This window comes from Trametes versicolor, assembly GCF_000271585.1.
Source record: "Trametes versicolor FP-101664 SS1 unplaced genomic scaffold TRAVEscaffold_7, whole genome shotgun sequence".
In the NCBI taxonomy this organism is placed as follows: Eukaryota; Fungi; Basidiomycota; class Agaricomycetes; order Polyporales; family Polyporaceae; genus Trametes; species Trametes versicolor.
Window position 1 is genome coordinate 2,481,161 of NW_007360327.1, and position 18,746 is coordinate 2,499,906.

The following is an 18,746-nucleotide window of genomic DNA, read 5'->3' on the forward strand; positions in this document are numbered from 1 at the left end:
ACCTCATGCGACCTCCGTCACACAAGGCCTCCGCCCCCGGATAAACCGAGGCCCATCAACGCGACGCATCTGCCAACACAAATATCTCCATCCCCGACGGCGGTTTCTCGATGCTTTGCCCACTTCCGGCGACATTCGCCCAGGCTTCTTAGTGTGGGACACGGCTTCTGCGGTGCAAGGAGCATTTCCATGCGACGGGCGCACCGATCCGACGACCTCCTTCCGCCGTCCTTGTGACTGTCGCATCTTTCCTCCGGTGCCCCCATGCGGGGGTGATCCTCGGGATATCGACGGATGCAGCCCAGTCGCATGCGCTCCGCCAAGCGTCCGCGCACCCTCTCGCCCTCCGTATATAAAGTGCAGTATGTCGGCCCCGGGGTGCGCCTCAAGCCTCGGGTGTAACTGCACTTTGGTCGACATGAAGACGGTTCTCTTCTCTCTCGCTGCCGCGCTCTTCAGCGCCGCGCCCGCGCTCTCCACCGCCGTCTGGGGCCAGTGCGGCGTGAGTACCCGACTGGCGACGCGGTCACGGGGCCATACTGACCATCTGTTCGTGTTATAGGGCACCGGCTTCTCTGGCGACACGACCTGTGCCTCCGGCTCCAGCTGCGTTGTAGTCAACTCGTGTATGCAGTTTACCCCCCACCCGCTGGCATGCTTAACTGACTAATCACCACTGGACAGACTACTCGCAATGCCAGCCCGGCGCGTCCTCCCCCACGTCGACCGCCTCCGCCCCCGGCCCATCGGGATGCTCTGGCACGCGCACCAAGTTCAAGCTCTTCGGTGTGAACGAATCCGGCGCGGAGTTCGGGAACACCGTCATCCCGGGTGCGCTCGGCACGGACTACACCTGGCCGTCGCCCACTTCCATCGACGTATGTGTCGCTGCTGGGCATGTCTGACGTAGAGGATGCTGACGGGTGTACGTTTTGGTGGTGCAGTTCTTCATGGGCCACGGCTTTAACACCTTCCGTATTCCGTTCTTGATGGAGCGCGTCAGCCCGCCGTCGACTGGGGGCCTTACTGGCCCGTTCAACAGCACGTACCTCGACGGTCTGAAGCAGACTGTTAGTTACATTACGGGCAAGGGCGGCTTCGCCATCATCGACCGTGAGTGTTTACTCCAACGTACGCCGTTTGGAGAGCAGAGTGCCAATTTACTATATAGCGCACAACTTCATGATCTTCAACGGCGCGACCATCACGAGCACCAGCCAGTAGGTCACATTGTCCATAGCGCAAGAACTCTACTGATATACATCGCTTTCAGGTTCCAGGCCTGTACGTATCCGCGTCGCTGTGTGTATAGCAAGAGGCTGCTTACTGATCTTGACGACAGGGTGGCAGAAGCTCGCTGCTGAGTTCGTGAGTGTGCTCCTTGTCTACGGTGTCGTAGCCTCCGTTGCTGACAAGATGCTGCCCACCAGAAAACCAACAACAACGTCATCTTCGACCTGATGAACGAGCCGCACGACATTCCCGCCCAGACCGTCTTCCAGCTCGTACGTGCAACCCCTCCCATGAAGCGACCAACTTCGCTCTAACTGCTTGTCCCGCGCAGATGCAAGCGGCCGTCAACGGCGTGCGCGCGAGCGGCGCGACCAGCCAGCTCATCCTCGCCGAGGGCACGAGCTGGACTGGCGCGTGGACGTGGACGACCTCGGGCAACAGCGACGCGTTCGGCGCGATCAAGGACCCGAACAACAACATTGCTATCCGTGCGTCTCCCTTCCCTCCTCTCCGCCCCCCTCCCTCCAATCTGCCTACTAACGCCCACACCGCAGAGATGCACCAGTACCTAGACTCGGACGGCTCGGGCACGTCCCCGATCTGCGTGTCTGACACGATCGGGGCGGAGCGCCTGCAGGCGGCGACGCAGTGGCTGCAGCAGAAGGGCCTCAAGGGCTTCCTCGGCGAGATCGGCACGGGCAACAACACGCAGTGCGTGACCGCGCTGCAGGGCGCGCTCTGCGAGATGCAGCAGGCGGGCGGGACGTGGCTCGGCGCGCTCTGGTGGGCCGCGGGCCCGTGGTGGGGAGACGTGAGTGTTCTGCTTTTCTTGGGTGGGAGGGGAGGGGCTGGGGCAGAAGCTGACGGGGTTTGCGTTGCAGTACTACCAGAGCATTGAGCCCCCGAACGGGGATGCGATCTCTGCGATCCTTCCGGCGCTCAAGGCCTTCCAGTAAATGTCAGGTTGTGCTGGAATATACGTACTCGTATAGGTTCCCATGTTGAGTCGTCCCAGGGAAAATACAGTTTTTCAGAATCGCAGCTCTTACTGTGATCAGATTATTCTCTAGTATCCAGCGTACGTATATCGACGCGGCTTCCCTACCTTAAGCCAGGTACCGCAGGAGATGCGCGACATCAGCGGCGCTGTGGCACATCTGTATAGATAGAAGCATGCCTTCATGTAAGATGGCTGCGTCGAAACCAGGACCCACCACTGAAACTGGTCGCAGTACTTCCCCAAATGAAACGAATCAAAAGCCCCTGCCCGCCATACATGCGTACGTGTTCACGCCCCCAAGGATGTGATGGTGGGCACAAGCCGCTTAAGTTATCAATATATACTTCGCCACGGATTCTTGCTACACAGAGGTCGACCATAATGAAAGAATACAGCGGGAACGCAGGGGGAACAGTCCAGGTTCGGCGGGCCTGACGCCTCGAACCGCAACAGCCGGAGCCAGGGGGGCACTTTGTACGCGCTCTGAGTCTATGCCAAGATCCTATACCTCGTCGATGTTGTCCATCATCTCCCGCGTCGACTTGAGCTCGATGACGCTGTTCTCGAACTCTGTTGAGCGGATGTGCTGTGCGCGCGGAAGTCGAGCCCCAGGTCAGTTTCCAGGGACATGGGTGAGGGAAGGGGAAAGCGCGGCTCACGTTCGTGGTCGCCCAGTCCATGGATACGTCGCCGCGCGTGCCCGTGCGGACTGACGTGCTGAGGTTGATCGCCTTGCCTTGCCGGAGGCTGGTGGTCGGGTTGCGCACGGTGTCCCGGTAGTTGAGGCTGCGCACATGAGAAGTCAGCGAGTGTCTGGAGATGAGAGACAAAGCTGACGTACGCAGCCAAGACCGAGTTGACGTAGACTTTTGTGCAATTTAAGTACGAGATGGCGCGCTCTGAGACATTAAACGTACGTTTGGACACCACGAGATCGCACCCCGCGTAGATCAGACTGTTCGGGAGCGCAACGGCCTAGGAGAGTAGTGAGATGGGGTCGTCATATGAAGGCTAAATTGCGCGCACCACGATCAGACTGAGGGCACTGAACACGCTGGAAGTGGAGCTGTGATTAGCCTATGCACACGGTGACGAGCATCGCAATATTTACGTCGTGATCAGACCTGCGATGTATGTGTTAGCTGACGAAATTCAACAGAGCAATTGGGCGCAATTACCTGTGCACACGGAGTACATAATCAGGACGTCGATGAGGGAATCGGTACTGTAGGCATATTCTCGTCAGCCGATGCATTCGGTCGTAGGGGCGCCATATCACGTACTGGTCGAAACCCGTCCGGCTCTTCCGCAGAACCATGATCAGGACAACAGTGAGGATCAGATCCGCAGCGATGGCAAGCGAGAACGACGCGGAGTTCAGCCACTGTGATGCCAATATGAATAAACAATTGTGGGACTATCGTGGCTTAGGACGTACTGCAACTTTGTGGAACTCGGCGAAGTTCGGCAGGACAGAACTAGTTCAGGAGGTCAGCATTTGCGTCGGCCGGGACACATCAAGGACAACTGACGCGTAGTATGTTCCAGCTGTGGAACGACGTTCAGATGGAGAAAATGTGCGCAGGTGACCAGTACTCACCAGTCGCGAAACCTGGCGCACGGATCACCGAGAACTTCAATATCAAGTGTCATCTGCCGAGATGCTATGTGCTTACCCAGCTCAGCGATGAACATAATACCCTGGAAAGGTTTGTCTTGAGAACATCATCCGGATAATTCGTAGTGGTAAGACTTACCGTGATCATCACCAGGATCCTGTACTTCAGAGAACCGACTTGTTATGAAAAATGAGTACTCTTCGCCGTCCTGTGCCCGACGCAGGACTTACTGATGTACACCCGACGAGCGAAGAAGCTATATTGGTGCATCAGCTATGTCCACGCAAGCGTTATGGGATGCGCGAAGTCCTCACCTTTGGCAAGCCACTAGTGTCATGCCCTGCAATACAGATTAGCACCAGCTCGGACGAGAGACAATGATTCTATACTCACGACAGAGACACCCAGCAACTAACACACGAGACCCCTTCAGTAAGACGCACTTCGTATTGTCCGTAGATCACTCACGTTGATGGACCTATAGTCGTACCGTGTCAGAACCTCACTCTGGGCTATAGCAATACTTGTACTCACCAGATCCCCGAGAACAGGCGCGTCGGGTCGAAGTAGTTTGTGACGAGGTACCAATAACTGTGAATTCCAATGAGCCACCACTCTCACCTCCGGCACGGCGAGAGTCTCGCCTACCATATGTGCATGGAAAGAATGGTCTGGAAGGTGTCCATAACCCTGATAAAGATGAGTCGGTCTGTGTCCGTACAGAGACCCGTTGAGATTGTTCGGACATACATGATGACTGCTACCTGCATCACGACATGTAAGCCGCAGCGTTGAAGCGAGGCATGACCAAGGTGAACTCACGTAGACTTTAACGAGTGTAGGGTCTTTGAAACGGAGTCGCGTGTAGTTGTATGCCTGAAGCAACGCGAAACCGTATAATCTGCGAGCCGACGCGTCACTTCACAGTGGCCTACCCGAAGTCGGTATCGTACTCACATAAGACTAAGGAACGTGCCGATCATCATGGCCCCGTATGTGTTGTCGATGGCGGGGAGCTTGGGCAGGGCAGCCAGAGGGTTTGCTGGCGCCGCCGCCGCAGCGGGATCGGTGGTGTCCAGGCGGCCGATGAGCGACATTGTCCAGGTGCAATGGGCGGCGGCTGGCACGGTGAAGGCACGCAAGAAGGGCGGGCACGACGGGCGTTCCCCCCATCAGGCGCTCCTTATAGTCGCGATGTGTCTGTCCCGGCATGATGGGTCATCTGGTGATCAACAGGCTGGGTACGCATCGCTCCCGATAGCGCCGTCCCCGCACCAGAAGAGTGCAGTGGCGCACCGATACCGTTACTCATTGCACGCCGAAGTCTTCTCGGGCCTGATATCACGCGCGAAGCCTGCCAGGCCGTTACCGGGGACCTGCATAGCCCAGATGGAAGGGAGGAGTTCTTACTGACAAGCCAGGCGTAGCCCGCATTCGGGCCCATACATCGCTGCATCCGGGGCATCAGCGTCATGCCGTCCGATGCGAATTACCGGGTACCCACCTGCGTGCACATGGACTTGGGCTGGGGCAATCAGCAGGGTCTACCTGTTTCGGAGACATGATGCAGACTTGCGATCTAGCCGGAGAAACACATCGCTAAGTACCTGACGTACATACCTAAACCGGAGCATCGACAACGTTCTGTTGGGTGGGCATCGAGAGCCAGGCACGTAATACGAGGGAGCGCCTCGCTCTGCACGATGGAACCCTTCTGTGCCCTGGTGATAGGTCCTCCGAAGTTGTTCATTGAGCGTAAATCCTCATCAAGGCACTCCTCCGCAAGGATGCCATCTCGCATTGTCGAAAAGGTGCAGCGCCCCGGACTGCCCCGTCATGTCGGCGTGCTCGGTGAACCCAGACCGTCGGAGTACCGGATGGATCAACGATGTCGAGTTCAGTCTTGATGTATACGGATGCCCCGCGTTTCCTAGTGACTCAAAGTAGGCATGGCGAGGGAAATCGCCGTGCCTGCACTTCTGATACCTCCGTGGGAACGGCGTGCGTTCACAGCCCGACGGTCGTGCGTGATCCTCCCGCCGGCATCGCCATCCAGCGCCCAGCGGTTCTGGCGAGAGCACTGCAAGTTACAACATCTGAGAATGTATCAAATTCTGCGGAAGACAGGGGCGAGAAGACATACATGGTCAGCCCCCGTGCGTATGGCGCTAGACGCAAAGTTCTGCTGATGAGGCGGGAGCTCCCGATACCTCATGTTCGGCCATGTCAGGAACAACGGAGCGACCGAGGCCACGGAGCATGGCAGAGAGCGCTGTTGGCTTTCAACAGCGTTCACGATGACCTGGGAAGTACGCTTGACAGCTCCGCATGTACGCAGGTCGGCGTACGCATAGAGTTCGGGATCCCGCAATCAGGATTCCGCCAGTGTTGACGGAGACGTAGTAGTCAGAAATAGCAAGCGACGCACTCCGAATCACTCGTCCGTCGCCTAGCCAAATATGTCCAAATCGAGCGTCCACCTGGCGGCGGTCGGAGTCCGGACGAATGATGCACAATCTATCCCCCACGACATAGAAAACATTCGTTCGCCTGCGACCATATGTTCTCACTGGCGCATCATTGTCAGTGATGCATCAAGGGAGAAGGGTTTATGAGTTAAAGGGCTGGGCCTCGGCATTCTCAATACCAGTCGGCGCTAAGTTGAAAAGATGGAATATAATCCGGGAGCAATGACGCTGAGTACCGGGAGGCTGACTCTGCACACGAGAAGCGTACAGATCGTGCAGAAACAGTCCTGACTGCTTGAGGCGCGCGAGCGAACATGTACGCTGGCGTGGGTCTTAAAGCCGCAGTTCCCTCGCAAATACTGGCAGTGGCAATAGAACGGCTGCGATCTGTATGTTAATATCGCCCGCGAAGAGCCCAGTTACAAAACAACGGCACTAATATACGTAAGGGAACAGCCGATACCGCGTCCGCGCCGAGTAGTCCTTCCACACCGCGCCGAAGTGCTCAACCAGCTGCTTGTCCTCGACCGCGCACCGTCGGAAAAGCGAGAATCCGCCGAAGAGGGCTATAAACGGCCAGCTGTACACGACCGGCCAGAAGGGCGTGTGCTTGATGCCGCAGTAGGGTACGTAGCCGGCGTCGCCGAACTGCATCAGGTGCTCGCCGATGAGCATGAGGATGACTCCTGTGTACGACGGGTGGCGGACGTAGGCGTACGGCCCGGAGGTGACGAGGGAGTGGCTTTTCTTGATGGAGACTTCGTACGTGAAGAGCTCGCCCATGGCCTGGTACGACCAGAGGCGTATCGAGCCGCCGCTGATGGTGAGGAAGGTGCCGATGAGGAACCTCGGCGATAGTTTCAGAAGGGGTTCGAGCTGGTCGGGGCTGCTCGGACACAGCAGCGGCGCGACGGCGGGGATATGGTCATACAGGGCCAGTAGGAGTGTTGACGCTATGGTAGGCAGCACAGCGAGCTGACCTCGCCCGCGTCAGAAGGGTGCGCATGACCAAACTATCTGCAGTGCTTACCCATACGAGATAGGCCAGAAAGCGCACAAGGTATTCAAACGCCTGGCCTCTGTATACGCCATCGCCTTTCGACCCGCCCGGTGCGCGTCGACTTGGAGGGCTGATTGCCCGAGTGAAGATGACCCCAGAGACAGCGAGGAGGATGACTTTGAAGGTAAGCATGAGGGCTGCCGGCTTCAGGAGAAGCAGTGGGTCTCTAGGAGGTCGATAAGGGAGGGGGGAAGTGCAATCAAAGCTGACAATATTTGAGACGGGCGAGTGATATACGCTGACGCAGATCCAGGTGCCCGTTCTGAATCACAAGGCGCTGAGACTGCATGGTCAATAATGATGCATATCGTGGACTTTTCAAGAAACGTGTACAACAACGCGCGGAAATTACGCACATCACCTCTACCCAGGGTAAGAAGCGGACAGGCCCTGATATGAGGCGATGTGTGATGCTTGAGTGCTCTCGCCAGCCGAGACGCATGGTGGTCGTGATTGGTGAATGGATGCACCGCTGGCGGGCTCCGTTTACATGATCGGGTTAGCATCGTTTGATACTTCCATGCACGATCTGCATAGCTACAGAAGGAACGATCTGCCGTGCTTGGTGGCGTAAGGGGTGATGCAGCAGGCATTGAGGGGCTCAGAGAGAGGCTGAGAGAGGATGGAGGTCGAGAGACGAGAGAGCGGGTCGGGCACAAACCGGAGCGCTCGCAGCGGCATTCGCCGCATGGCACCGCACCCTCAGGCTCCTCCGTCAGAAAAATGCGGCTTGAACACAAGCCACCACATCCCATCACCCTCTTGCTGTTCGGGGACCTTGCACCTCACAGCATAGAACCTATTCATTCACGAGGAAAGCTAGGCGACTCGAGTGACATGCGCACGACTTTTCAAGCCCATATACTAATAGCGAGGTGGATAGCAAACGCTGAGCGCGCTGATGGACCAGCTCCTCGGTGCATATCACGTTCAAAGCCTCTCTAGACCCCTATCGGAAGGTCCAGTCCAGGATCTATCTGCTGATGGTTGATCAACCCAGGGCGATCCCCGTCCAGCAATGAAAGATGGTGGTAAGGCGTCCGGTCCAGCCTTCGGCGTGCTCGTGCTCGTTCAATACCTACGGCTGGCCGTCGCTGCCAAAGCTGTAGCATATCGAGTATTTACAACTCTGCCAGAAACCATCGACGCCCCCATACTTTGCTACGGGGCATTTCGTTCCGCAACCGGCGCTAATTCTATCTAGGCGTACCAGAAGCTGCGGCCTCCTACTGCCCAATGGCAAGCGTCAACTCTGATCTCTTCGCGGCAGGCTGTGTAGGAGTTGTAAGTCTTTACCCTGCAGCCTCCTGCCCAAATGTGAAGAAAAAGCTCACTCGCTGTTACCAGGCTTCCTGGACCGTGTTTCGTAGCTCTAAGATCCGGGGAGACTATGCCCTGTTGTTTTACACGGCGGCTGGCGCGCTCCTGTATACCCTAATACGCCTGACAAGCGAGTCTCCTGAGCCACCCTTCACCACTACTGTCAAACTGGGATCTGCTTATGCTCTCTCGCTGCTTCTGACGACTGTCGCGTACCGAGTATCGCCATTCCACCCTCTCGCGAAGTTTCCTGGGCCTGTCTTGTGCAAAGTCACCGGCCTCTATCTAGCTTACATCTCGTTTACTGGGAAACGACACTCGTTCCTCGATCGTCAGCACGCTCGATACGGGCGCTTTGTCAGAGCTGGTGAGCTTCACAGTGCATTCTTGCTCGTCATATCTCATGAGAGTCGTAATGCAGGGCCTAATATCATCACCGTCAACTCCCCTTCGGCGCTGACCATCTACGACAACCCCAACACTACCAAGAGCGAGCTGTACCGCATAGCGGATCGCGATCTCGTACATAGCGCCCTCTTCTTCAAGCCAGACACTAAACGGAACCATCGAGACCGAAGGCGGATTTGGCATGGACTGTTCACGACTGCAGGGTAGGCCAACGCGTTGTATCTACTGCGATACACGAAACTGAGATGTCTCTTGGTCAGCCTCAAAGAAGTGTTGCCTAGTATTGAGCGCAGAACGTGGCAACTTCTATACGCCTTGGAACAGCGACAGCAGAATGGCGTCGTAGATGTGGGAGCGACGTTGGGACATTGGGCGTTTGATGTCATGGTACGTCTATGTCACTTTCTCCTTCTTAAGGGACGCTCACCGGGATATACAGGGAGACGTCGTCTTTGGCGGCATGACTGACTTCGTGAGTGCTAACTGGGCTAGCCGTACGGCATAGCAAGCTGAAACGGGGGTGTCGCCCAGGAATTCTTGAAGAAGGGTGACTCGAATGGTATCATGCGCTCCAATAAGCTCGCAACTACTATCATGGATAGGTATGACGTTGTATTACCACCTTGTGTGCGTCCAACCTGCTTACATTTTACCGATGCAGTGTGGGTCTATCGCCTTGGCTGCTGGATATCTTGTGGCATCTACCCGCCACCAAGACTATGCACGCGTCGCGCGACCTAGCTACGAGCATGATGCGCACGAGAATGAAAGCAGAACGTGCGTTGGACTACCGGGACCTGTCCTCGTACTGGGTGCGTCGCGAAACGAAAGGGAAGCATATCGTAGCGAAGGTGACTGACGTGGCGATGGGCGTAGATGGAAGGTGGCATACCCGAAAATCAGCTCGAACTGGACGCGGTAGTGGCAATGACTGCTGGTGAAGTCCTTCCTCATCGTTGTACGATGTTCTCTCTTAACGTCGACCGGCGCAGGATCCGATACCACCGCGTCGAATCTCACCTTCTGCGTCTACTTCCTCACAGCGCACCCCGAGTGCGCCCGCCAACTGCGGCAGGAGCTAGACAAGGAGTTCCCCAATCCCGCCGGCATGCTCGACATGGACATCCTCCAGACGCTCCCCTATCTCAACGGCGTGATCCACGAGTCGCTTCGCCTAACGACGCCGTACTTCATGCCCCGGGAAGTCCCCATTGGGGGCATGGTCGTCGATGGACATTTCATTCCCCATGGCACCGATATAACCATCGCAACGAACTCGCAGCATATGAGCGAAGAGAACTTTTATCCAGATCCACTGGTAAGGCCCGATCCTGCTCCGAACGAGAGCAACCCTGTTCACGTTATGCACAACCAGGCATTCCGTCCCGCTCGCTGGATACCTGGTGGTCTGGGACCCGAGACGAAGACCAACAAGAACGTTTTGTGCTCGTTTGGTCTCGGTGCGTTTCTACATCATCATGAGCGTCAGCGTTTGCAGCTTTCCTAACCATCCAACATACAGGCGAGTATGCGTGCATTGGCAAGATGCTGGCCTACCAGGAGATGCGCCATACCCTCTCCCGCCTCGTGCTCATGTACGACTTCGCTTTCCCGGAGGGATTCGACGTCGCAGGCTTCCCGCGAGGCATGCAGTACACGCGCTCGACCTATTTCGAGATTCCCTTGCTCTTGAAGGTCACTCGGCGACCGGGGATCACAGGATTCAAGACTGCCTTTGAGTAGCTTCGAATATACTCAACCTCTGCGCCAGCTGCCAGTCATGTCTCCACATTCGTGGTGTCCCGCATCGTACGGATAACATGGTCATCGACATGATCCATCCCGGCAAGTGCGTTCCGTGGGCGAATTGGAGTGGCTTGATAACGCTATGATATTCTGCAAATAGGATGCGGATCATGTCCAGGTAGGATACGTTCTTAACATGCGCGCCGGGCGTCCTTGAGACCCGACAGAGCAGCTCAGGCTTGCACCTGCCTCGAAAACGACCTCACTGCGATACTGGCATGTCCCATGTGCCAGGGGCCGGGCCGACCTCGGAAGCACAGACATATCCGCGACATGTTCCTGCGTATCGAGCTCAGTTGAAAGCTTCTGCCTTCAATATGATATCGGCACCGATGTTGATAGACAACTAGCCTTGACAGAGAACCCCGAAGTGCCCAAGCCGAATGGTGCACCCGCTATCGCCCCTTCGTGCCGATCAGCTTCAAGCGCCGCTCAGGACACGGCACGCATGCGGAGGGGTGCGGACAATCAGCCATCACGCGCTCAGCAGGATGGCGTCTTTGATGCCCGCGACAGGGGGCCCACCTCATCGCCGCCGCTGAGCGCGTTCCAGTTTGATTCTGAGAATTTCAGAACCCCCCGCCGGCCTGGACATTCCGTCATCCCGTGAGTGGCAGTGGCTCAAGACGCCCTTGCAGTTCATTCTGAGCGCACGATGGATCTTCTGTGCAGAGGAAGCGGCATCGCCCTCGCGCGGCGTGCCCCCGTCAGGACACCTTCCCACACCCGCCGGGGGTGGTTTGGGGTGCATCCGACAGCACATTGACTTGCCCCCGTTCTCAGCCCCGTCTGCTGTAGGCCACGCGCGCGCCCAACCCCGCTCATAGTCCAGTCGTTTCATGATTTCTGCTAACTTGTAGACGTCGCTCAACTCGTTTTGAGTGCAGATTGCTTCTTGCTTCTGTAACGATTCCCCTGGTTTCACCATGGACACCCCGAAGGAGGCAAATGTCTTGGAAGTGGAGGCTCAGCCGAATGACGACGCGCCACAAAGCCCGGGCTCATCCAAGAAAGGACTCAAATTCTGGCTGATCATCCTCTCGCTATGTCTCTCGATCTTCCTTTCCGCTCTTGAACTCACTGCCGTATCGACCGCGCTACCGGTGATCATCCATGACCTCCAAGGCGGCGATTTCGTCTGGGTCGGGACTGCGTATTCGCTGGCGTCCACAGCGTTTCTGCCCCTGAGCGGTGGCGTAGCTGAGGTCCGTATACGCCTCTCACTTTACAATGTCTCCTAGCTTATTGTGTACAGATATTCGGACGTCGCATCGCGATGTTCTTCTCCTTGTCAACGTTCATCCTGGGCAGTGCGTTGTGTGGCGCAGCGCAGAACATGAACTGGCTCATAGCCGCACGTGGTATGTGTGCCAGCTTCCGCTTCCTATCTCACGAACCTCGTTCTTACCTTCCAAAGCTGTGCAGGGGTTGGGCGGCGGGGGAATTCTGTCTGTTGTTTCGATCATCATGGCTGATCTCGTTCCACTCAAGGAACGTGGATTGTACAACGGCCTTACCGGAATGTCAGCGCTTTGAGTTCTTCGCAAACATTTCGGGCGCTGACACTACCTCAGGACTTGGGCTGTCTCCTCGGCTATTGGTCCGCTTGTCGGAGGAGCTTTGGCGACCCGGGGACAGTGGAGATGGCTCTTCTGTAAGTTTGCGTCACTATTCGGACCCGACTTGAACTCACCTAAATCTGTACTTACCCGCAGACCTCAATCTTCCCATCTGCGGTGCTGCACTTGTTATGGTGACCGCATTCTTGAAGCTCCCTACTCCCCCAGGAAATCTTGCAAGCAAGCTCGGGCGCATGGACTGGTTGTGAGTGATGTCAGTGAATTTCATACGAAGTGTCCCTACTCACCTGGGCCATCCAACAGTGGGAACCTCCTGATCATTGCTTCGACGACTTCCATCGTGGTCGGACTCACCTGGGGAGGAGTCCAGTTTGCGTGGAGCTCTGCGCATGTTTTGGCACCGCTGATAGTGGGACTGTGCGGTATAGTATTCTTCTTCATATATGAGGCGTACTGGGCACGCAATCCAATCGTGAGTCGTGCCATAACGCTGGACATCAGGAGACCATTCTTACGCCTTGGCATAGGTCCCTATGTCCCTACTCCAGAACCGGACAAGCGTCAGCGGGTATGGTCGAGTCTCTAAGCGGCATCACGATACAGCAGACATTGATACGACGATCTTCACAGGTACATTCAAACCTTCATCAACCCTATCGTCGTGCTCGCGGTTGCCTGTAAGTGCCACAAGATCCCTGTAGAGCCGAATAGATCTTAACGCGACCCCATCATGCCCAGACTATCTTCCGGTGTACTACCAGGCGTGCAAGGATGCTACGCCTCTTAGGTCGGCTGTCGACATGCTCGGGCTCTCGCTCTCTATGGGCCCGATCATCATTATCTCAAGTATATCTGTGACGGTCCTTCGGGTGTATCGTACCCAGCATTGGATTGGATGGGCGATCTTCATGGTAGGGATGGGCATATTCACGACGCTTGACGCCGATGCGCCTCTCGCGCACGCGATTGGCCTGCCACTCCTCCTCGGTGCTGGCGCCGGCATCATCTACGGTGAGAAAACACCACACGTCGCTTGCCACCAGGGGCCTAATCTGCTGGTCAATTAAGCCGTTACCTACTTCCCGGTGCTCTCGCCCCTGCCCGTGTCCGAGAACGCGCACGCGCTCGCCTTCTTCGCCTTCTGTCGCTCTTTTGCCGGGGTATGTCCGCTCTTCATAACGATCACCGGTCACTTCTAAGCTGACTTGGCCTCGCTCAACTCAATTAGATCTGGGGAATCGCAATTGGCGCCTCCGTCTTGCAGAACGAGCTCTCCCGGCGGCTTCCCCCCGCCCTTCTCGCAGAGCTCGGAACAGGCGTCGACCTCTCCTACGCCTCCATCCCACAGATACCGACGCTAGCACAGCCGCTGAAGGACGAGGTGCGCCACGCGTTCGGGGACAGCCTCGTCGTGGTGTGGCAAGTCATGCTTGGCATCCTTGGGATAGGATTCGTGGCGTCGCTGCTGATGCGCGACGTGCCTATGCACGGGGCACTGGATGACAAGTGGGCTCTGGAGCTCGAAGCGGATCGACAGAGCGGTGCAGGTGAAATTCAAGACGAGTTGAAATAAAGCTTTGTACATATGTCTGCAGGTTCGCGGTGTTGGACGGTTGGGACTCCGACGTGGTCGCTTGTATCTATTCGTTGATTGTGCTCGCTGCAGGTAGTTCGTAGCGTACACGGGCTTTTTCTCAAAATATTCCTACCACGGCGGTAAGTTCAAGGGCAACCGACACTGAGCAGCATCCCTCTAGCGCCCACAGGCTCCAGCAGATCCAAGAACCTTATCTAAGCCGCCGTTTGTCTCCTCTTCCCGCCATGATGTTTTGTCTCCCTGCTGTTTCAATTTGGCCGACCATCAAGCAGACCACGAACATCGCACATGTACGTGCTGCGTGATTGTTTTGCGGATGGGTAATTCAACCTCAGCCGCTGTAAATGGCAGAATGACTGTCGGTCCTTGGATTTCGGACGCTGTATCCACTCTGCATCCCCGAAGACAACCAATCATTCGTGATGTTTTCGAACCTCCGGCTCGCCAGTTTTGTCCATCGATGCGACATCAGCGCCCACCACACTACCCGACAGGAACGCCGGTTCGCCGTAGCTAACAGGGTGCGCGCCACGATCAACGTAACATTGTGGCGCATGTTTTCTGACCTACCACCGTCTTCTGTTACCCCGCAGAGAGGCTAGACACATCTCTGCACTGGATGCTCTGATGAACTTGTCGGGATCTCCAAAAAGCCGCGGCCGCTGGAGCGCTACGCACGATCATCCAGGGATTCGCAGCCAGCAATCTGCCGCGCCCTCTGCCAGGCAGAGGGGTATCAGGATCAGCGGAACTGCGCAATCGCAAGCCGACCATGCGGGCGCCGGGGGGTTCAGAAGACATTGCACCCCCATGCGGCGGACGGAAGCTTTGTCCTACCACCGCAGTGCCTGGCGCGGTGATGCATCGTGCATACCATCGTGCGTGTATCGAGCACCGCCGTTGAGTGAGCCCGTGACGAGAGCGTGTATGATGGCATATGAGCTAACGGCGCCGCTGCCCAAGGCTTAGGTATCGAGGGGGCGGTGTCCTCTCGTTGCATCTGACAGAGAAGCATGCTCTGATCAAGGCCGTCCTTGGTCCCTCGCCGACTGCACGAGTTGATTTACCAAATGGCTCAGGAAGAGCCGGGCACCGGGCGGAGACATAAAACGTCTTCGTAAGGATATATGGCAAGCGACGCACCTGCGCCGGTTGCTCGAGGCCCCCCTTTCTGAACGCGCCCTTGACGCTTTCTGTCGCTCTTCTGTTAGTGCTATCCCACTAATCCTTCAATCGCCACCATGTCGGACCTCTCGTACAACGTCATGGCGCCCCCATCTGCCGTCGCGACGGCGAGCGTTGTGCCGCTGCCGTCGTCCATGACCTCGGTCCTTTGGCGGGGCCTTGTCTCACTTGGTAAGTCGTCTTCGTTGCCTGCACAGTTCCTGGGCTGATCACCTGGACCGTCCGCAGCCAGGAGTACTGTGATCACCGCTTTGAAGAGCGGCATTGTGAACGGCCAGATCGACATCGTCGAACAGAACGGCACTACGACTAGCTTCGGCCTCTCGACGACAGAGTCGAAAGGGCAGTCTAGACACGGACAAATTGTCGTCCATGACGACACCTTTTGGGTTCGCGTCTTCACTTGGTATGATATTGGCTGTACGTGTTCCCTTCATTTGAGGTTTTGCACCCCAGTCTGACCAGTTGTCGTTCTTGCTACAGTCGCAGAAGCATATCTTGCCGGCGATTTCTCCTCGCCAAACCTTAAGGAGGTTCTTAACGTGCGTCCACACGGCGCCATATGTAACCAGTAGTGCTTAAGTTACGTGGCGCCCACAGATTTACGTGGACAACTTCCGCCTGGGAAGTTTGGGTGGGCTGTCGACGATCGCATATCGATTCAACAGCGTCATCGAGACCATTACTCTGCGCTTCAGCCACAGTCTTACGAAAGCTGTCGCGAACGTAAGTGCAAGATATCTGTCATAGACTTTCGCGCGAAGCTCATCTCGGTGCATATTCAGGTTGCAGGATATGATGCATCCAACGAACTGTACCAGGTACGCAATGACCTTTCAAACACAGGACGCCAGTTTGCTGACCAGCCCCAGGCGTTCCTGAGCACTGAGATGCAGTACTCTTGCCCCATTTGGGGAGAGGAGGAGGGTGGCGTACGCGGTGACCTCGAAGGCCTGCGCCGTCCAGGAGATCTGGAGAGCGCGCAGCGCCGGAAGATCGAGTACATCCTCCGCAAGGCGCGTCTCCGGCCCGGAGACCGTCTCTTGGAGATCGGCAGCGGCTGGGGCGGCGTAGCCATTGCGGTTCGTGTCAATTTCCGCACAACGCTGTCAATCTTGATCGCTGACGGATGTTGTGGAGTTCAGGCGGGTCGAATGGGCTGCACCGTCGACACCATCACGCTCTCCGTAGAGCAGCGGGCACTCGCGCTAGAGCGCGTGCGCGAGGCTGGGCTCGAGGGTCAAGTCCGGGTTCACCTTATGGATTACCGGAAGATGCCGGCAGAGTTTGAGAAGGCGTTCGATGCATGCATCAGCATAGAGATGCTCGAGGTAGCTATCACTTTCATGCCGTCGCGCATGCAGATCTCACTAAACGCGCGTTCTATTAGGCGGTGGGCGCCGAGTACATGCCCACCTACATCAGGCAGATAGATTGGGCACTCAAGGACGACCGCGCGGCCGTTGTTCTCAGTGCTACGACGTACCCGGAGTGCAGCTACTCTCGTCTGCAGTACGTTCGTCACTCTCTCTCCTTTGCACGGTTTGCTGACGACACGCTTCGCAGGGGCAACGACTTCGTGCGCAAGTATCACTGGCCGAACACCATCATTCCCAGCGCGACCTCCCTCTCCGTGGCGTTCAACGAGACGTTGAAGGGGCGCTTCTCATTGGAGACCATCGAGGACTTCGGGAGTCGTACGTTGTCACATTACTCATCTTCTCTGTGCGCCTTCTGACCTTCCCGGTTTCTCAGACTACCCTCGGTGCTTGCGTGAATGGGGCAGGTACGTGCCAGTCTCAGCTCACGAGAGACCCTCTTCTAACCCTCCATTTCACGCGCAGGCGGCTCGAGGAGAACTGGTCGCCGAAGCTGGTCGCGTCGCTGCAGGAGCGCTACCCCAGCCTCAAGGAGGAGCACAACATGGACATCCTCCGGCGGCGGTGGCGGTACATGTACCTCTACATGGAGGTCGCGTATTCGCGCGCGTGGCTGAGCCTGGGGACGTGGACGTTCGTCCGACCCGTGAGTGTTCTTTTTTTGGGACGCACGCGAATTGGAGCTAACGGCTTCGTAGGGGCATTCGGCGGAGCTGTGCGCATGAGTTTAGAGCATCGTTTCTTTTCGTTCGTTGTTTCATGGACTCACTTTCTTTAATGACTCCCGCTTCCTGTCCTCGAATATCGCATTTGGAACGCTGTAACCACTACCGGGCATGTATCTATTCAGGTATTTATCATATAGACCGTCTCTCCCAGGCGCTTTTGCACATACTCAGTCCGAGCCCCCCGATCTGAGAACATCGAGGAGCATGTCCACGGTCGCGAGCACCCACTCGAGGCCCTCCTCGCTCGCCAGCCAGCAGTCCTCGGTTGGTAGCCCAGGTTCATCTCGGGCTCTGAGCAGCCCGAGGGCATGGCCGTTGAGCAGCTCCCCGACTCCGGATCCCTCGGTGCGGAGGCACGCGATGGCGACTACGGAGTTCAGCGCGCGGCTCAGGTTTCCTTGTACGGCTGCTTCTTCGGGGAACGAGGCGAAGACGGCGGCATAGATCTGTGTTACCGCTTCTGTGTGCGTCATCAGTGATCGTCTGTCTAAGAGTGTACATGTTGTGCAAACACCAGAATGTTTATGGGAAGTGATGGTGTGCTTGCCCTGTAGGCGGCGATATGGGGCCCAATGCACGTACCAGTGAAATCTGGGTGATATGAACGCAGCTTTGCTCGCATGCCATCCGATTGAGGACCATAGATGGAGTCTGCGAGCGCGTTCCCGCGCGCTTTAAACTCGTTGACGTTCTCTGGCGTGAACTTTCTGGGTATATGTTCAACACAGGGTTTTCTATGTTTCTGCGATAGCGACGGGACTACGATGCGCACCTGAGTTCACTTTTGCGAAGATTGTCCTTGACGTCTTCTTCCAGCGCTTCGTGCAGCCTAGCCATCGCCAGGATTGTCTATGATATGCGTGTACTTATCAATTTCGTCGTTGGTATTCAAAGCAGAGAACACAGTGCAGCTTACACGTGGTACGCCAATGATGAGCGTGGCCTTTAATATAGCTTCGCGCATGAGAGCAGCCTTGTGGACGGCATCTGCAAGACTGTGGCGCGTTGCTGCGTCCTCCGGGTCTTGCCGAGTCGCCATACGGTAGAGATGACCTACAGTAATCGTGGTCGAGTTTGCTGTGGCGAGTGCGCAGGTCTATGAGGGCAGACTGAGTTAAGCATTTGGGTGCCAACATAAAACTTGGCTGCAACGCACCATGAGGACCAACCAGCCTCCTTCGACCTTCTTTTCCTTCGCATCCTCGAGGGTATACGAAAGGACATGGCTCGTCTTTTTCAGAGATGAAACATCTTGTGCTGGCCCTGTGTGCGAAGCGAGTATTTCCTTCAGGCGCGGAGACAACTGTGCAGCGGTGCTGGAGTCCTTCTGTGTCATGATGAGGCTCGTCCCTAGTCAACGTCG

The 18,746-nt window shown here is 56.6% G+C and overlaps 7 protein-coding genes across 7 annotated transcripts; 4 read left to right on the forward strand and 3 right to left on the reverse strand.

Annotated features, from left to right (window-relative positions):
• Window positions 1-415: 415 nt before the first annotated feature.
• Window positions 416-2,282, forward strand: TRAVEDRAFT_150608 (endoglucanase; the record flags this gene model as incomplete). The annotated part of the gene is made up of 11 exons (XM_008041741.1): window positions 416-502; window positions 563-626; window positions 685-878; window positions 945-1,113; window positions 1,172-1,220; window positions 1,274-1,284; window positions 1,343-1,368; window positions 1,431-1,505; window positions 1,565-1,721; window positions 1,788-2,044; window positions 2,115-2,282. 11 exons carry the CDS (start codon window positions 419-421, stop codon window positions 2,187-2,189), a joined length of 1,161 nt encoding a protein of 386 aa, XP_008039932.1. The 3' UTR covers window positions 2,190-2,282.
• A 261-nt stretch (window positions 2,283-2,543) lies between these two features.
• Window positions 2,544-5,204, reverse strand: TRAVEDRAFT_29832 (uncharacterized protein). Its single transcript, XM_008040989.1, has 22 exons — window positions 4,810-5,204; window positions 4,675-4,753; window positions 4,603-4,616; window positions 4,501-4,542; window positions 4,387-4,443; window positions 4,321-4,330; window positions 4,246-4,263; window positions 4,167-4,192; window positions 4,083-4,108; window positions 3,991-4,028; window positions 3,910-3,934; window positions 3,834-3,845; window positions 3,766-3,781; window positions 3,672-3,711; window positions 3,517-3,617; window positions 3,412-3,458; window positions 3,345-3,357; window positions 3,260-3,287; window positions 3,151-3,208; window positions 3,075-3,099; window positions 2,893-3,019; window positions 2,544-2,819 (listed from the first exon to the last, which is right to left on the reverse strand). Exons 1-22 carry the CDS (start codon window positions 4,947-4,949, stop codon window positions 2,736-2,738), a joined length of 1,026 nt encoding a protein of 341 aa, XP_008039180.1. The 5' UTR covers window positions 4,950-5,204; the 3' UTR covers window positions 2,544-2,735.
• A 1,479-nt stretch (window positions 5,205-6,683) lies between these two features.
• Window positions 6,684-7,658, reverse strand: TRAVEDRAFT_150611 (uncharacterized protein). Its single transcript, XM_008041742.1, has 2 exons — window positions 7,351-7,658; window positions 6,684-7,295 (listed from the first exon to the last, which is right to left on the reverse strand). Exons 1-2 carry the CDS (start codon window positions 7,510-7,512, stop codon window positions 6,756-6,758), a joined length of 702 nt encoding a protein of 233 aa, XP_008039933.1. The 5' UTR covers window positions 7,513-7,658; the 3' UTR covers window positions 6,684-6,755.
• Window positions 7,659-8,616: 958 nt separating this feature from the next.
• TRAVEDRAFT_38270 (cytochrome P450) lies at window positions 8,617-10,851 on the forward strand (the record flags this gene model as incomplete). The annotated part of the gene is made up of 11 exons (XM_008041044.1): window positions 8,617-8,664; window positions 8,728-9,067; window positions 9,122-9,311; window positions 9,369-9,495; window positions 9,548-9,580; window positions 9,640-9,710; window positions 9,770-9,920; window positions 9,985-10,045; window positions 10,101-10,426; window positions 10,484-10,568; window positions 10,631-10,851. 11 exons carry the CDS (start codon window positions 8,617-8,619, stop codon window positions 10,849-10,851), a joined length of 1,653 nt encoding a protein of 550 aa, XP_008039235.1.
• An 812-nt stretch (window positions 10,852-11,663) lies between these two features.
• Window positions 11,664-14,256, forward strand: TRAVEDRAFT_150618 (Mfs1.2). The gene is made up of 11 exons (XM_008041743.1): window positions 11,664-12,119; window positions 12,170-12,275; window positions 12,332-12,437; window positions 12,489-12,568; window positions 12,630-12,738; window positions 12,798-12,966; window positions 13,022-13,062; window positions 13,125-13,171; window positions 13,233-13,505; window positions 13,563-13,654; window positions 13,723-14,256. Exons 1-11 carry the CDS (start codon window positions 11,841-11,843, stop codon window positions 14,065-14,067), a joined length of 1,647 nt encoding a protein of 548 aa, XP_008039934.1. The 5' UTR covers window positions 11,664-11,840; the 3' UTR covers window positions 14,068-14,256.
• A 1,076-nt stretch (window positions 14,257-15,332) lies between these two features.
• Window positions 15,333-17,380, forward strand: TRAVEDRAFT_48978 (S-adenosyl-L-methionine-dependent methyltransferase; the record flags this gene model as incomplete). Its single annotated transcript, XM_008041214.1, has 12 exons — window positions 15,333-15,447; window positions 15,505-15,696; window positions 15,760-15,818; window positions 15,877-16,002; window positions 16,062-16,097; window positions 16,149-16,358; window positions 16,422-16,607; window positions 16,667-16,788; window positions 16,843-16,973; window positions 17,032-17,062; window positions 17,121-17,301; window positions 17,354-17,380. The coding sequence occupies 12 exons, from the start codon at window positions 15,333-15,335 to the stop codon at window positions 17,378-17,380; spliced, it is 1,416 nt and encodes a 471-aa protein (XP_008039405.1).
• Window positions 17,381-17,550: 170 nt separating this feature from the next.
• Window positions 17,551-18,719, reverse strand: TRAVEDRAFT_38267 (uncharacterized protein; the record flags this gene model as incomplete). Its single annotated transcript, XM_008041043.1, has 5 exons — window positions 17,551-17,843; window positions 17,966-18,090; window positions 18,156-18,232; window positions 18,300-18,479; window positions 18,540-18,719. The coding sequence occupies 5 exons, from the start codon at window positions 18,717-18,719 to the stop codon at window positions 17,551-17,553; spliced, it is 855 nt and encodes a 284-aa protein (XP_008039234.1).
• Window positions 18,720-18,746: the final 27 nt, after the last annotated feature.

What these genes read in the sequence shown, in the direction of transcription:
- TRAVEDRAFT_29832 (XM_008040989.1), bottom strand. Translation starts at nt 4,949, where the DNA reads ATGTCGCTCATCGGCCGCCTGGACACCACCGATCCCGCTGCGGCGGCG. An exon ending in GGATCCTGGTGATGATCACG is followed by an intron (nt 3,935 to 3,990) that starts GTAAGTCTTACC and finishes AAACCTTTCCAG; the next exon opens with GGTATTATGTTCATCGCTGA. An exon ending in GTCAACTCGGTCTTGGCTGC is followed by an intron (nt 3,020 to 3,074) that starts GTACGTCAGCTT and finishes TCATGTGCGCAG; the next exon opens with CCTCAACTACCGGGACACCG.
- TRAVEDRAFT_150611 (XM_008041742.1), bottom strand. Translation starts at nt 7,512, where the DNA reads ATGCTTACCTTCAAAGTCATCCTCCTCGCTGTCTCTGGGGTCATCTTC. An exon ending in TTCTGGCCTATCTCGTATGG is followed by an intron (nt 7,296 to 7,350) that starts GTAAGCACTGCA and finishes GGGCGAGGTCAG; the next exon opens with CTCGCTGTGCTGCCTACCAT.
- TRAVEDRAFT_150618 (XM_008041743.1), top strand. Translation starts at nt 11,841, where the DNA reads ATGGACACCCCGAAGGAGGCAAATGTCTTGGAAGTGGAGGCTCAGCCG. An exon ending in ACTGGGCACGCAATCCAATC is followed by an intron (nt 12,967 to 13,021) that starts GTGAGTCGTGCC and finishes GCCTTGGCATAG; the next exon opens with GTCCCTATGTCCCTACTCCA. An exon ending in TGGCGCCGGCATCATCTACG is followed by an intron (nt 13,506 to 13,562) that starts GTGAGAAAACAC and finishes TGGTCAATTAAG; the next exon opens with CCGTTACCTACTTCCCGGTG.